This window comes from Pituophis catenifer, unplaced genomic scaffold, assembly GCF_029215685.1.
Source record: "Pituophis catenifer annectens isolate HBS135680 unplaced genomic scaffold, rPitCat1.0.hap2 SCAF_8, whole genome shotgun sequence".
Classification (NCBI taxonomy): domain Eukaryota; kingdom Metazoa; phylum Chordata; class Lepidosauria; order Squamata; family Colubridae; genus Pituophis; species Pituophis catenifer.
This window is the reverse complement of record NW_027256888.1, coordinates 33,017,780-33,035,487: the sequence shown is the minus strand read 5'-3', so window position 1 is coordinate 33,035,487 and position 17,708 is coordinate 33,017,780. Positions and strand designations below refer to the sequence as shown.

The 17,708-nt window shown below is 41.3% G+C and overlaps 1 protein-coding gene across 1 annotated transcript in view; it reads right to left on the bottom strand.

Moving 5' to 3' along the window:
• Positions 1-17,708, bottom strand: part of GALNTL6 (polypeptide N-acetylgalactosaminyltransferase like 6) — a 971,551-nt gene that overhangs the window by 14,363 nt on the left and 939,480 nt on the right. Inside the window, exon 11 of the mRNA XM_070948436.1 lies at positions 12,764-12,913. Coding sequence (XP_070804537.1) covers positions 12,764-12,913 — 150 coding nt within the window. The remainder of the gene's footprint in view (positions 1-12,763; positions 12,914-17,708) is intronic.

Genomic DNA, 17,708 nt, shown 5'->3' with positions numbered 1-17,708 from the left:
ACATTGTTTAGCTGACGGCACCCAGAGGAGCTCCTCTCTATGAGAGCGTACCGGCCAGTGGGAGGCTGCTTGTGATAGTAGGCGGTCCCATAAATAACCAGGTCCTAAGCCATGGAGCGCTCTAAAGGTGGTAACCAAAACCTTGAAGCGCACCCGGAAGACCACCGGGAGCCAGTGCAGCTTGCGCAGGAGAGGTGTAACACGGGAGCGCCTTGTTGCTCCCATAACCACCTGCGTGGCCCACTCTGCACCAGTTGGAGCCTCCGGGTGCTCCTCAAGGGGAGCCCCATGTAAAGAGCATTGCAGTAGTCCAAGAGGGAAGTGACAAGGGCATGAGTGACTGTGTGTAGGGAGTCCCGATCCAGAAAGGGACGCAACTGGTGAATCAGGCGAACCTGATGAAAAATCCTCCCAGTCATGGCCGTCAAGTGCTCTTCTAAAGACAGCTGTGAATCCAGGAGGACACCCAAGTTGCGAGCCCTCTCCGTGGAGGCCAGCGATTTGCCCCCAATAGTCAGCGATGGAGTCAACTGACTATATCGGGATGTCAGAAACCACAGCCACTCAGTCTTGGATGGGTTGAGCCTGAGCCTGTTCCTCCCCATCCAGATCTGCACGGCCTCCAGACACCGGGACATCATTTCAAGGGCATCGTTGGGGTGGTCTGGGGTGGAGATGTACAGCTGGGTGTCATCAGCGTACGGGTGGTACTTCACCCCAAAACCACGGATGAGCTCACCTAGTGGCTTTACATAAATGTTGAACAAAAGGAGCAAGAGGATCGACCCTTGTGGCACCCCACATATGAGGGGCCTTGGGGTTGACCTCTGCCCCCCTGCCAACACAGACTGCAACCGGTCGGAGAGAAAGGAGGAGAACCACCATAATACAGTGCCCCCCACCCCTAACTCTTCCAACCGGTGCAGCATGATACCATGATCGATGGTATCAAAAGCCGCAGAGAGGTCTAATAGGACCAGGACAGAGGAGCAGCCCCTGTCCCGAGCCCTCCAGAGATCATCCACCAATGCGACCAATGCCGTTTCCGTGCTGTACCCAGGCTGGAAGCCCGACTGGAATGGATCCAGATACGTCGTTTCATCCAGGTACTGGGGGAGCTGTCGCGCAAACACACTCTCAATAACCTTCGCCACAAAGTGAAGGTTGGAGACTGGACGATAATTAGCAACACTGCCGGGTCCAGGGAAGGCTTCTTGAGGAGAGGCCTCACCACCGTCTCTTTCAAGGCGGCGAGGAAGTCACCCTCACCCAACGAAGCATTTATAATCCCATGGAGCCAGCCTCGCGTCACCTCCCGGAAAGCCAGCACTAACCAGGAGGGGCACGGGTCCAATAAACATGTGGTCACGTTCAGTCCACCCAGAATCCTGTCCATGTCGTCAGGGGTCATAGGATCAAAGTCATCCCAGATAACATTCTCAAGACCTGCCTCAGTCAACCCCACTGGAACTATCCAGTCGGAGTCCAGATCTTCCCGAATCTGAGTGATTTTGTCATACAGATATTGAACAAAATCCTCGGCTCTACCCTCCAAGGGGTCCTCCCGCGCTTCTTGGTGGAGCAGGGAGCGGGTCACCCTAAACAGAGCGGCTGGGCGATTATCTGATGACGCAATAAGAGCAGCAAAATATGTACATTTTGCTGCTTTTATTGCCACTAGGTAATTCTTAATATGAGATCTTAGCAGTGTCCGGTCGGATTCAGAAAGACTGGCCCTCCAACTACTCTCTAGGCATCTTTTCCGGCACTTCATCTCCCTCAGCTCCTCAGTGAACCAAGGAGCTAGGTGAGATCGGCGCTGGGTCAGAGGCCGCAAAGGCATGACCCGATCCAGAGCTCCAGCGGCCACCCTATCCCAGGCAGCCACTAGGTCCCTAGTTGAGGCGTGTGCCAGAGCCTCAGGAAATGGCCCAAGCTCCATCTGGAATCTATCAGGTTCCATCAGGCGCCTGGGGTGGAACCATCTTACCAGCTCCACCTCCCTGTGATGGGGTATAGCGGTTCGAGGTATAGCGTGAACTGCTCTAATATTGGCTTTCTTGGTGTGATGAATAATTGGGACATTGGGATCTTGATAGATTGCTTGTGATAGATAGTAACTTTTCAGTTCACTAAAATAAGGCAAAATGGTACAACAGGGGAAAATAAGTGTATTATTAAATGAAATATTATTATTTTTTTTTATTGTAAAAGTTTTACAATTACATTTTCACCCCATTTTCACCCCCCTAACCCACCCCAAACTCCCCAACCCCCCCTCCCTAACCCCCCCTAACCCTCCCCTCCCCCCGGACTTCCATAGAATGTACCCCATCATTATCCCCTTTATATAAAAAAAAAACCTTGAACTCTAAACCCCCCCAACCCCCATATCATTTTTCATCTTCACATAGTTCAAATATTTCTATCTTAGTATAATATAATATAATACTATCAATAAAAAGCTATTTGATACTTCCTAGTTTGATATTTGTTCTGCACATAATCTATCCACTTTTTCCATTCACATTCATAAGTCTCTTGCGAGCGGTCTTTTAAATATGCTGAAATCTTCGCCATCTCAGCGAAACTGGCCATCTTCAAAGTCCATTCTTGAACAGTAGGCAAAGCTTCATTTTTCCAGTATTTACCTATCAACAATCTCGCTGCTGTAATCATATACAAAATCAATTTTGTTTCATCCACTGTAAAACCCTTAACTATACCCAAAAGAAACAATTGTGGAGAAAATTGAATTTTTTTCTTCAAAACATTCTGCATAACCCACCAAATTTTTATCCAAAAAGCCTTAACTTTCTTACAGGTCCACCAAATATGATAATATGTAGCATCTGTGCAATCACACCTCCAACATTTTGGCTGAACATTAGGGTACATACACGACAATTTCTTGGGATCTAAATGCCATCTATAAAACATTTTGTAAAAATTTTCCCTCAAATTTTGCGACTGTGTAAATTTAACATTCTGAACCCAAATTTTTTCCCATGTTTCCAACATCACTGGTTCTTCAAAATTTTGTGCCCACTTAATCATACAGTCTTTAACTAGTTCAGTTTCTGAGTCCCTTTCTAACAGAACATTATAAAGTCTTTTAATATGCATTGGACCTTTCTCTTTTATATGTCTAACCAGTTCTTCCTCATGCAACATAATACCAATTTTTTGGTCCTCTTTCCATCTCAATTGTAGTTGATTATATTGAAACCAAGTTAAATTAATCCCTTCGTCCAACAGTGTCTGTAAAGTCTTCAACTGCCATCTGCCCGCATCTGTAAAAAGAACCTCTTTGTATAAAAACCCCCCGAGTGACATTATATTTGTATTCCACATAATATGACCAAGATCCAACCATAGCGGTATTTTATAATTCCATTTAAATCGGTGCTTCTTCCAAACTCTCATCAAAGAATCTCTAAGTATATGGCTTTTGAATACTTTATCCACTTTGTTGTCATAGAATAAATAAGCGTGCCATCCAAATTCAAGGTCAAAACTTTCTATATTCAATATTCCAGTCTTTTTCCTTCCAAACCAATCACTTGCTGAAGTTAAAGCTGCTGCTTCATAATATAACTGTAGGTTTGGAAGTTTAAGACCTCCCCTTTCTGGAACATCTTGCATAATTTTCAATTTCACTCTCGGTTTTTTCTCGTTCCAGACAAACTTATTCACTCCAGTTTGCCAAACTTTCAATTGTTTATCACTTTTAAGCACCGGAATCATTTGAAACAAAAAAAGAAATCTTGGCAAAATGTTCATCTTAACTGCTGCTATTCTCCCAAGTAAAGACAGCTGCAGTTTTTTCCACATCTCCATATCTTTCTGTACAACTCGCCACAACACCTCATAGTTATTTTGAAACAATTTAATGTTTGATTCTGCAACCTGAACTCCTAGATATTTAACCTTTGGTACAATCTCAAAACCTGCCTTGTTTTGAAATTCATATCGTCGATCTTGTGTCATATTTTTAACTATCATCTTAGTTTTTTTCTGATTCAATCTAAAACCTGATACTATACCATAATCTTGTATAATGTCTTTCATCTGGATTATTTATTCCATCGGCTGTGTTAGGGTAACAACCAGATCATCTGCAAATGCCCTTATTCTGTAATCCTCTTGCCTTATCACTATACCTTTCAGGTTATTCGAATCCCGTATTGTGTTCAACAAGACTTCTAGTGTTAAAATAAATAACAATGGGGATAACGGACAGCCTTGTCTGGTCCCTTTTTCAATATTAAACTCTGATGTCAAACTTCCATTAATAATAATCTGTGCCTTTTGTTCTTGGTAAATTGCTGAGACCGCCTGTATAAATTGGTCTCCAAATCCCATTTTTCTTAAAGTCTTTAGTAGAAAATTCCAGTCCACTCTATCAAAGGCCTTCTCCGCATCCAAAAAAACCAGCACTGCAGAGATCTGTTTATTCTTCTCAAGATATTCCAATAAATCTATAACTTGCCTTACATTGTCCTTCATGTATCTGCCTTCTATAAATCCCGCTTGATCATCGTGAATCACCTCTTGAATTACTGGCATCAATCTGTTGGCTAGTACTTTTGCATAAATTTTATAGTCATTATTTAAAAGAGATATTGGTCTATAATTTTCCGGTTTTTTAGGACCTACTTGTTCTTTTGGTATCAAAGTGATATATGCTGATTTCCATGATGGGGGTATTTTACCCCCTTGTTGTATATTGCAAAATAAATCTCTAAGTTGTTCCACCATTTCTGCTTGTAAAGTTTTATAATACACTGCAGTCAATCCATCTGTTCCAGGAGCTTTAGCTGTTTTCAGTTGTTTAATTGCTGCGATTATTTCCTCAACTGTTATAGGATAGTTCATTCTTTCCTTTTGTTGGCTAGTAATTTTTGAAACTCTTTTCTCTTCTAGATATTTTTCTATAAGTCCATTCTGTATATCATCTTTAGCATATAATTTAGTATAATAGTCTACGAAAACTTCTTTAATCAGTTTTTGTTGAAAAATTTCTTTCCCTCCAATATCAATACTCTCAATAGTCCGTAAACTCTGCTTCTTCCTTAAAGTGTAAGCCAACCATCTTCCCGGTTTATTAGCATTACAAAACGTATTATGTTTCGCATATTGTAAATTTGTTGCAGCTTGCTCCGCCAAGAGCATTTGAAATTGATCTTTCAAAAGTTTTATAGCACCAAATATTCTTTCATCTGTTGGGTTTTTAATAAGTAGCTGTTCCTTATTCTTTATTTCTACTTCCAATTCGGATCTTTTCTTTTGTCGATTCTGTTTATGTTTAGAGTTCATATAAATGAGTACCCCTCTCATATACGCTTTACTCGCATCCCATACAATTTCAATTGGGGTGCCCTTATTCAAGTTCATCTCAAAAAATTCTTTCATCTGTTTTTTAAGTTCTGTTATATTTTTTTCATATCTAAACAAATTCTCATTTAATCTCCATGACCTTCTCTCAGTCTTTCCCATCTCAATTTCTATCCATACAGAACTATGATCAGTTAAAGTTCTTGGAAATATCTTTGTTCTTTTTGTTTTAACAAGTAAATCGTCTGTTAACAAAATAAAATCAATCCTGGAAAAAGATCTATGTCTATCAGAGAAAAAAGTATAGTCCAATTCTTTTGGGTTATAAATTCTCCAAATATCTTTTAATTCCAAATCTTCTTTCATATCAAAAAAAGTCTGTGGTAGTCTGATCCTTACTTTCGCCAAACTCTTTTTATCTAGTTTAGAATCAATTACTCCATTCCAGTCTCCCATTATTAAAATAGATCTGTAATCCCATTGCAATATTTTATTATGTAAAGTCTTATAAAAATGATCCTGTTGTTGGTTCGGAGCATAAATTCCAATCAAAAGAATTTGACCGTTTGCCGTATGCAATTCAATTGCAATAAACCTACCACCTTCATCTGCTTCTATGATTTTAGCAGACAATCTTTTATTTACATAGATAACCACACCATTCTTTTTTTCCGAAGTTGAAGCTATGAAATGTGTTCCTAATTTAGAGTTTATCAAGTATTTATGATCTTGAGTTCGAATATGAGTTTCTTGTAGACAAATTATGTCATTATTAAATTGTCTCAGATATGTAAATAACTTCTTCCTTTTTTGTGGTGAATTTAATCCGTTAACATTCCAAGATAAAAGTCTAATTGTCATCTTGACCTTTCTGAAGCGATGAGCTGCCTTGCCTCGCTTCATCTGAGGTCTTCGGCCTCGCTCCCCCCATGGCTTCACTTTGTGTGGTGCTTTTAGCTCCCCTTTTATGTTGACTTTCTTGTTGTTGTTTTTCTTTTATTTGCTTAGAAATTGCACGAGTTATGCGCTGGTCCTTAACTTCAGGGATCCGAGCTAGATCCAAAGCAGCATCTCTTGTTGACAAAATTGGTGAAGATTCTAACAAGGATTCCTCCATAAAGCCTCCTCCTCCAACAGCTCCCTGCATTTCCACTAATTCCATCTGCTTGGACTGTTGTTCCCTCTCATGCTGAGGTTGCTTTTCCTTATCACTTTTTGTCTCCAACATTGTAGATGTACGTGGGGATGATGACCTTTCTTTAAGAATATTATAATAAAAATATTCCGCCTTCTGAAAAGTATTCAATCGATGGCTCTCTCCATTATATTTCAAAATTATACCAGTTGGGGCATCCCACCGGAATGGTATTTCTTGCTTTTGCAGTTCATTCACTAGAAACCTATATTCTTTTCGATCTTTCAACATCTTAGGTGGTAATTCCTTGTAGATTCCAATTTGAGCTCCCTCCACTTGCACAGAGGAAAGAAAGGATCTTTGCAAAATATCATTTCTTATTCTTCTGTCGGTAAAATATATCACCACATCTCTGGGCAATTTTCTTTGTCTAGCCACCCATGAGTTCACTCTGTAAATTTTGTCTATTTTATAAACCACGTCTGCTGGATCAATTTTTAACAATACAGCCAGGGCATCAGAACAAATCTGTCTCAAATCTTGCCTATCATTCTCTTTTATTCCTCGAAGCCTTATAGCAAATTCCATGGATCGAAACTGGATCATTGTAATTTCATTTTCAACTCTCTGCACTTTATTATCCACATCAACAATTTTAGAATCAGTATCCTTCATTTTGACATTAACTTCTGATTTGAATTCTTCCAGTTTGGAATCCACTTTGGTAATGGTTTCTGCCAAATCAGAAACCACATTTGACAATTTATCAGACACCTTGTCATAATTCTCTTTCATTGCCTCTTTAAATTCATTAATTTCTTTCTTCATTTCCTGTTGTGATTTTTTAAATTTATCATCCAGAGCCTGGGTAATAAAATCCTTCAAACTTTGAACATCAAAATCCTTTCCCTCACTCTGCTGACTGGGAGGGGGCTGCTGTTCCGGTTTGTGAGTGGGAGATCCCTCCCCTGCAACCTTTGCTTCCTGTTTCTTTGAAGCCATTCTGCCACGTAATTTAACTTTTCTGAAAAAAGGAAGTCTTTTTTTCCCCCCCTTTGCACCTCCACAAAGTCCTTTAAAAAAGTCCCCCAGATTTGATCAAATTAGAAATTAAGTAAGCAAGCTCAGGTTTATTTTAAAAAGGAATTTTTTCTTCCACTCTTCTCTGTTCGCTTGCTATAAGCAATGCTACAATGTAGCTAGTTGAAATAGCTTTGCGAGATCACTTTCCCTTTCAGCTCGTTAACGCTGAAGCGGCGCCATTTTTTCAAGCCGTTTCCGCTCGCTCTTAACTTTTCCCAAATCAAAAGTTCAAAAACAGGAAAATACTTGCAGTTTCTTGGTTTTAGGGGTTGAGGTTGTGTTATAATTTTCCAATCAATTTAAATGTTTGCTGCAGCCGGCTTGCTCTGACAAGCAGAGTCGTCCCACGCCGTCCGGAGTCTCCGCAAGTTAAAAGGGAGCCGCGCCCGTTTCCTCCCCAGTAGCAGACTTCTGGGGGTTTACGGGGGCTCAACCTGCCTCTTGCTTGCCTCTTCTCCTCGAATCCTCAGGATTTAGGAGTTTTCAAGCCGCTCCCCTCACTCGGAGCGGCTCTACAGGCGGCGGGGCTGGCGGTCCTTCAGAAGCGACCGTCTTCGCCGGTGGCTGACAAACCCGGAAGTCCAAAAATATTGAAATATTATTGATGCTCCAAGGTATGCAGGAAATGATGACAAGGAGCCATAGGGAGATAAAGGAATTGATACATGATGTAGTTGTGAGACCAGAAAATTATAAGCAAATGACACTGAATAATGAATATGAAATCCAGGAGGTAGAGAATAGAAAGAACAGAAGAAAGGATAGGAGAGGAAAAACGACAAATGATGCAAAAAGAAAAAGAAGAGATAGTGAAAGCTGATGAGATAGAAAAGGAAAATTACACTTTAAGACAGGAGTCCTCAAACTTTTTGAACCGGGGACCACTTCAGGGTCCCTCAGACTGTTGGGGGGCCAGACTGGCTAGGTGGGTGTGGTTGCCCCCCATGTGACAGTGGGCGTGTCTTGGTGGCCATGTGACTGGGTCAGTGTGTCTTGGTGGCCATGTGACTGGGTGGGCATGGCTAGGTGGTCATGTGACTGGGTGGGTGTGGCTGGGTGGCCATGGTCAATTTAGCAGTCCATTTTGCCAATTTAGCAGTCCATTAAATAATACACACAAATGAAACTTTAATTTGTTTTCCTCCTGGGACTGTTTTATTTGCTTTCTTTTTACTAGATTATTTTTTAAGTTGTTTACAAGTCTAGTGGTCCACTTCAGAAAACTCAGTTTTGCAGCAATTCTTCTCAGCCCCAAGGAGGTTACAATCCACATCCGTCCATCCATCTCCCTCTCTCTCCCTCTCCCTCCCTCCCTCTCTCTCTCTCCTACAAGAGCAAATGGGGGTGGGGAAGAGAAACCTTGTTCCATTCCATTCCATTCCATTCCATTCCATTCCATTCCATTCCATTCCATTCCATTCCATTCCATTCGCTCTCTCCCTCCCATCTCTCTGTCAGGAAAGAGACAGCTCCTACAAGAGCAAATGGGGGTGGGGAAGAGAAACTTTGCTCCATTCCATTCCATTCGCTCTCTCCTTCCCATCTCTCTGTCAGGAAAGAGACAGTTCCTACAAGAGCAAATGGGGGTGGGGAAGAGAAACCTTGCTCCATTCCATTCCATTCCATTCCATTCCATTCCATTCCATTCCATTCCATTCCATTCCATTCCATTCCATTCCATTCCATTCCATTCCATTCCCTCTCTCCTTCCCATTTCTCTGTCAGCCAAGTGGGAGAAAGATGGGCAGCCAAGTGGCGGGGGGGGGAGAGAAGGTGGCGGCTGTTGCTGCATCCACCCCCACTTTGTCAACAGGCACACAAGCTCGGAATGGAGATTCAGCGGGGTGGGGGTGGGGCTGCAAGGCAGAAGGCTGCATTAAGTCCAGGGAAGGGACTGCAGCCTCGGGGCTCCGTCTTAAGGAGCTGCATCACTTGTGCAGTGCCCCGAAAGTACTGTGGAGCTGCTGCCTCGCAGGACAGGGCAGGGCACTGCTCTCCCTGCCAAACAGCCCCAGTGAAGGAGACACATCATCTGGGGTCTCTATCCCTGGCAGCTCCTGGGTGGCAACTCAGCCACCACTCGGCAGACCCGTGCAGCCTGAAGGAGGTGAAGAGGCCAGTTAGAAAAGCATGTTCCTCTTGCTCACCACCGAGGCTGTCAGCAGCTTGCCCAAGTCCATTAGGCTGCAGCCACCATGAGTGGGGAAAGCCAGGTCCCCATCAGAGCCCTGGCTGCCCAGGCCCAGCAGAGATGGGGGGGACGAATGCAATCCTGGCTGGGTTTGGGCGGCCATAGCACCGATGGGGATCAAGCTTTCCCCACTTGTGGCTGCAGCCTAATGGACCTGTGCAAGCTGCTGACAGCCTCGGTGGTGCGCGAGAGGAACACACCTTTCTAACTGGCCTCTTCACCTCCTTCAGGCTGCATGAGTCTGCTGAGTGGCGGCAGAGTTGCCACTCAGGAGCTGCCAGGGGTAGAGACCCCCGATGATGTGCCTCCTTCACTGGGGCTGTTCAGCAGGGAGAGCAGCACCCTGCTCTATCCTGCGAGGCAGCAGCTCCACAGCACTTTTGGGGCGCTGCCCGAGTGACACAGCTCCACCTGTGGTCCCTTCCCTGGACTGAAGGCACCCTTCTGCCTTGCAGCCCTTCCCCCCCACTGCATCTCCATTCTGAGCTCGTGTGGCTGTTGGCGAAGTGGGACTGGCAAGAGGCAAGTAAGCTAGGGAGTGGATGCTGCAACAGCTGCTGCCTTCTCCTCTCCCCCCCATCGCTTGGCTACCCGTCCTTCTCCCACTTGGCTGCCCGCTCCTGAAAGAAGACAGCCGTCTCTGCCACTGGAGAGGGAGGGTTGCAGCCAAATTCTGGGAAGGTGCGACTCGTGAGTAGCCAGGCTTGAGTGGGTGAGTTGGCAGGGCGCTACCCAAACTGGTGCCTGAGGCTCAAACGCCCTCTTCCTCCAGCCTTGGGGTGAGCACCACTTCCTACCCCCCCTCCACGACGCTTCAGGGAAGCCTGGCTGGGCTCTGCGTGTTCTGTCTGGTAGCAGACAGGGAAATGCCAGGCTTTCCCCCATTTCCTGCAGGGTCTGCTGGCAAAGCACCCCTCTCATGCACCCACTGCTGCAGTTGGGTGCCCGAGGGGAACACTCATCATGCACAGGCCAAGGGCAAGACCCACGAAGGGACCAAGGAGATGACCAGTGGTGACCTGATCTCCAACTCCAAGCCAAAAGAGATGGGAGGGAGTAGGCAGCAGCCATTCCTCCTCACCTTGTCTTCCCCCGCAATGGGAGCAGTAGCCGAAGACAGAGGCACAGGGGAAAGAAATGCGGTCCCACGGGCTGGATGCCTTGGACAACCATGTGCCTTGTCCCAGCCACATGGGATGGAGCAGGCGTGTGATCCATATCACGTGCCTCACCTGCCCCCGGTCCTCTGCCTGCTGCCGATGCAAGTGCTACCACACCTTGCCTGTTTCTTGGAGGGCCAGCTGCGGAGTCTCTGACTGTCCCCCAGACCCTGTGGCAGCCACAGCAGGTGATGCACCTCTTCCCGGGCCCCTGTCAGCCAGGAAAAGCCAGCCATGTGAGGAGTGGGTCGGAGTGGTGGGGCGGGGGGCAGAGCAGGACTGAATCCCACCACTGTGTGGGCCAGATACATTGTGTCAGTGGGCCGTACCTGGCCTGTGGGCCTTTGTTTGAGGTCCCCTGCTTTAAGAGATCAAAAAACAGAAGAGGATACATGGAAAGACACCCCTGAAATGAGGAAAAGATCATTGAAAGGTCTACTGAAGTCCCAACAGAGTGAAGAAGCGATAAAGGCAGATGAAATGCTCAGATTAAACATGAATGATATAAGAAGATATAAGACCCCAAGGGAGGAGTTTGGGAGATGTGCCAAGAAGTCAATAAGAGATGAGATAGGTAAACGGGCAAGAGATGAGGGATAGATATAGAATGCTGTTTAATATAGGAGTTGTTCTATTAAAAATTAGTATAGAGGTAGAAACTAGAAATGGGGAAAATATTACTTTTTAACTTGGGAACTATTAATGGTTAGAAAATAGAAGCAGAAGTTAGAAACTTAGAATCAAGGAGGATATGTAACAAAGATTAAGTAATTGTAATTAAATAATGAATATTGAATAATTAGAATAAGTAAATATTATGATTAATAGACTAGGAGGATAATGGTTATAAATGTGATGTTTACATGATGTTTATAATGTCTGATATTATTAATTGATTATCGACAAAACTGAACAGAGTGTTTCATTAAACAATGGAAAATGTTTAAACAAGGATAAGCGAAGACCATGGCGAATAGATTTTGAGAATAACAGTCATAATTATTGTGTATATAAGATTTATTATGTGTATTTAAAAGAGATTGTACCCAGACTGTACACTGCTATTGTGAATATGGAAAATTTATATATAACAAAGAAATTGCATAATAAAAAATAATAAAAAAATGGTATAAACCTAAGACTTTTACTAATGATACAAAATCATATTTAAGTTAACATGCTACATTTTCTATAAACTGTAGGGAAATCTAATCTTAACCCCATCTTTATCCAGTTGCCAAAAGGGATTTTTCTTTTACCGTAAATGTTGTTGCTAAAACCATCCCCACCTAAGCAAAGGTGTAAGATTACCATTAAACATGAAAGTTCACCATAAAGCTAACCATTCTAACTGGTTAGAATGCAGTATTGCAAGCTAACTCTGCCTACTACCAGGAGTTCAATCTTCATCAGATCAAGTTTGACTCAGCCTTCTATCCTTCTGAGGTTGGTAAAATGAGGACCAAGATTGTTGGGGGCAATATGCTGATTTTGTAAACCAGTTAGAGAAGGGTATAAAGCACTATGAAGTGGTATACAAGTCTAAGTGTTATTGCTATTATTGAAAATGTTATAAAGTATGTAACCCACACAGTAAATTTATTATTATATTTGGGTAAAGTGTGTAAGGATATATTTGGGATTTGATTTCACATAGTTGGATCTAATGTATTTTGTCCAATTATTGTTCACACTAAGTTTGTCATTATTACTTTTTGTACACCAAGTAGCATTTTTTAAATAAACTGTTAAAAATTTAAAAATTTCAGTATTGATTCTGCTAACATGGACTTTGGAATCTCTACATAATTATCTGGATCACTACATGCCTTTAAAGTATCACAAAGCAAGACCAACCTTCCTATAGCTCCAATGCTGGTTGCCTTTCATACCATGACAGTCATAAAGTGTGACAGGACTACTGTGGGAAATTGCATCGAAGCAGAATTTTCGGGTGTGAAGAGGTTCGCCTGGACGGATGTCTTCTCTCCAACCAAAGGTGAACAGCTAAGAAAAACAGTGAAGGAAAACAGTGATAGAATGTGGCTTTTGAAAGAAACACGTGGCAGTAGGATGTCATTCCAGTCAGATTTGAATCTATTTTGGTGCACCTGAAGTAATCATTGTTGAAGTAGTTTATCGTTAGTGTAATAACATATCTATAAACTGCTAAAAATAAATGTTAGATTTAGTTAAAGGATCAGATTTGTTTAAAGGAAAAAAAATGCTTTAAATATAAAAAGTTTCACAATGCACCCAAAGCAGTGGTGGAATTCAAATTTTTTTACTACCGGTTTTGTGGGCGCGGCTTGGTGGGCGTGGCAGGGGAAGGATATTGCAAAATCCCCCATTCCCTCCCCACTCCTGGGGGAAGGATATTGCAAAATCTCCATTCCCACCCTACTCTGGGGCCAGCCAGAACTACTCTGAACTACTCAAAATTTCCGCTATCCGTTTTCCAGAACCTGTCAGAACCTGTCAGAACCTGCCTAATAGCACCCCAGTCCCAAAGGAAATACATACTCCGTGAGCTGAGAAATTAAAACTTGACTACATTTCTATGGAACTAATACTAATATTTACAGGATATGTAAATATGGATGGATGGTATGAGGAAAGCCACAGAATAGTGAAGCTATGAGAAGACAATCATTGACAAGAATAACTGAAAGTTCATTGAGAATAAGGTAGAAAATATATGTCTAGGCTATAGGTGCTTCAATGTTCACATCACTGAGTATTTTTCTATGAAAAAAAATTAGCAGCCAAGGAGACAGTTTTTTGTTTAAATTGTCTTACAGTATTTCTACTTGAAGTGATACACTGAAGCATCACATTATAGATTACTATTTGAAGTTAAGACTTATGCAAAATTCAGCAAGCATTAAGGAAACAGTTTAAGAATCTGAACAAGTCAATATTTTCTAAAACTTTTCACAAATAAGCACTTCCAAACATTAATTTTCTCTACTTTTTGAGTTGCAAACAACACTTGATACCACTTTGCAAAATAGTTCAAATGCAATACAAATTTCCAAAACCTTCAACATGTTACCACTGTCAGGAAATGTACATATTCTTTTCCTCATTTAAGATAGGTATGGAGTTTACATTCCAAAAAAATTATCTTGTGCTTGTGGGTAAAATTTTGCCCACTGGAAAGGCAGTTTACTTTGTCTGCACCTTCCCAGTTTTTACTATTTAATTTAATCAATGTAAGAGAAAACTCCTTGAATACAATTCTATTGGGGTACCACTGACAAGATTTACTTTACATTCAGGATTTTCTGGGACAGACTGTGCTGGTTCTATAAAGCTGATTTGACACCATGGTGAGCAGAAGGCTTTTGAGATTTCTGATTGAATTTGTTAATAGTTTCAAAAATAATTTCTTGCAACTGCTCCTATAGTGTCCTAACAAGATCTCAAACCACCAGGCAAATATACCCAAATACATGTAGCCAAATTTTTGGACTGTGTGTGTGTAATAGTAAAAATGTTCTTGCTTTTCTTTTCATAAATAAAGGAGGAGACCTGTTGATTAATTAGCTGCACTACCCAGACAGACTCCATATGCAATCTGGGGTGGCGATTGGGTCTCCTAGACTCACAACTCCTGCTTGAAGAACAGATGGCTGTAATGGTTAGGACAGACTTTGCACAACTTTGTGTTGTGAGCCAATTGCATCCTTTCCTGGATCAAGCCCTGCATTCAGTCATTCATAACCTGGTCATCTCACATCTGGACTACTACAATGTACATGTGTCTATACATGTGTCTACACTTGAAGAGTATTCAAAACCTAGAACTGGCACAGAATGCAACAGTGTGGACAATTCTAGAAGCCTTTCAGGTGGCCCATGTAACAGCATAGTTGCGCAAACTGTACTCATTGCCCGTTTGCTTCTGGGTTTAAGTCATGGTATTGGTTATCACTTTTAAAGTCCTTTATGACATGGTCCAGGCTACCTGAGGAACTATCTTGCCCTAATAGGATTGGCTTGTCCCACTTGCGCTGGCAGAAGGTCATGCTATGGATCCTACTGGAATCCAAATCAGGTTCAGGAGAAGAAACTTTTCTTCCATGTCTCCCACTTTCTGGAATATCATGCCTCTTGAGGTGAGATCTGCCTCCACCCCCTTGGCCTTCTGAAAGGCCTGAAAACCTGTTTCTGCCAATTGGCCAGGGTCTCCTATGGGGGCATCCTACACTGGAGGTGATAAGTAGATTAGGAACAATTCCATCTCCACCCCATTTACATATTGATCCCTTTTTATTTAATTTTTTGTTAACTTTTAATGTTTTAATTTTAATGCTTAACATTTTCACTGTTTCTAATGTTCTAAATTGTTTTATATTATGCTTTTATCTGAGTCACAATTGTATTAAATTTTACAAAATGTACCCATAAAAATTACATAAACTAACAATCAAGAAAAAAAATAGGAATAGAGGTGCAATGAGGCATAAAGAAAAAGAAATGAAATATATATATATATATATATATATATATATATATATATATATATATATATATATATATACACACACACACACACACACACACACACACACACACACACACACACACAAAGGATAACTTCCAACTTCTTCTTCCAAGGACATAAAAAATACTTATATTCAACTCATAGTTTACAACTGTAATATAATATCCATTGTCCTTCTCCCACAAAAGAAAGGTGAACATTAAAAAAAGAGACATGATTTTTCCACAATGTTTTATCCATAAACCCTAACAAAAAGTCTCTGGTTTAAATTCTAGCTAAATTTTCAAGATTTTTTAAAAATTACATTACTAATTTCAATTTAATATTGCCTAGCTCTTTTGCAAGGTAGTATAATGATCTTATTTGAGTTTTATATCCAACAACTATTTGGAACTGCCACTAAAAAGGGAGCTATGACAGGTAATAAATGCTCAGACAGGAAAGCACCATATGCAGATGAAATACCCATTAGACTATCCATTAGGCTTATTTAAAGTACAGGAGAAATGGTTGTTAAAATGCTATTTGCTGTACAGCAGCAAATATGGAACAAAACTGTGTGGGCTAGAAAGTGTAAAAAATTAGTTATGGGATACAGCCATAATGAAGATTCAAAAGAATATGTTAACCAATGCAGTCATTTCTTACACACGAGCAAATTTTTGTTTCAGATCTTGGTAAGAATAAACAACAGAGAAGAAGAAAGAAATGTTAAATAAACAGGCATGTTTCAGAAAAGACAGACATGTGCAAGATCTAAGTGGTAATATCAAATGGATAATGGATAATGGATAAATTCAGATAACTATTAGATTCAGAAAAAGATTAAAAACCCCTAATTATGATGATTTATCAGTGTTCCTCAATATCACTGTATTCTCACTGATCATCATATTCTTGCACTAACTGGGTAAATTGCAGCTGGAGGCAAAGCTTTGACACTACCTTGAGAGTAGATAAAGGGTTGTATTGGGAAATTTCTGTTCCACTTTGGTTTTTATACTGCAGGGCATACAGTTCCATCTGTACCCCACCACCACCACATGATTTTATTGGAATAATCAACAAAGATGATGAGGTCAGATACTACCTTTAATTAAATGATGTCCAGGTCTACTTTTCATCTTCTTTAGGTCTGCTGCTGATTACTTCTCACTTGGCAGGATTGAATGCAAAGTTTGATTCCAGATAGCCTATAGCCTTTCTGCGACATCAATACATGTTCAAATGAAATGGGGTTTGGATTGCATTGCCATGGCTGCCATTTTAATTGGTTAGTTTGTTTAATTTATTTGACTTTTCCTGAAAACACTTCTTGAATACTGTCTTAAAAAGCATTATTTAATTGTTGCAAACAAACCTTGGACCTGCATGTTTTATCTTTGCCTCATCCCAGGGCATTGATTACTCTAATTGATACCTATAATTACTAGATATTGCATTAATAGAATATAATTCTTTATTGGCCAAGTGTGATTAGACACACAAGGAATTTGTTTCCGGTGCGTAAACTCTCAATGTACATACAAGAATAGTGATAAAGCAACAAAGTTGTAGTCATAAGAAGATAAGGAGATTAGGTAATAGGGAAGATGAGGATAATGATGGTAATATTGCCTTTTTAGATAGTTTGACAGTGTTGTGGGAATTAGTTGTTTAGGACAGTGATGGCATGGGGGGGGAACTGTCCTTGTGTCTTGTTGTTCTGATGTGCAATGCCCTATAGTGTAGTTTTGAGGGTAGAAATTGAAACTGTTTATGTCCAGGATGCAAAGGATCTGTAGATATTTTCACAGCCCTCTTTTTGACTCGTGCAATATACAGGTCCTCAACAGAGGGCAGATCGGTAGCAATTGTCCATTGAATTCTGTGTTTGTCTTGATTGGTTGCAGTGTCAAACGAGACAGTTATAGAGGTACAGATGACAGACTCAATAAACCTCTGCAAAACTGTATCCCCAGCTCCTTGGGCAGCCTGAACTTTCTGAGTTGGCACAGGAAGAACATTCTTTGTTGTGCTTTTTTGATGATGTATTTGATGTTAGGTGTCCATCTTAAGTCTTGAGATATAATAGAACCTAGAAACTTGAAGGTTTCTACTGTTGTTGCTGTGTTGTCTAGTATTGTAGGAGATGGTAAAATAGGAGGGCTTCTCCTAAAATCTACTATCATTCCTACAGTTTTAAGTGTGTTCAGTTCAAGAATGTTCTGGCTGCACCACAAGGCTAGTTGTTCAACCTCCCGTCTGTATGCAGAGTCATTGTTGTCTCCAATGAGAGCAATCATTGTTGTA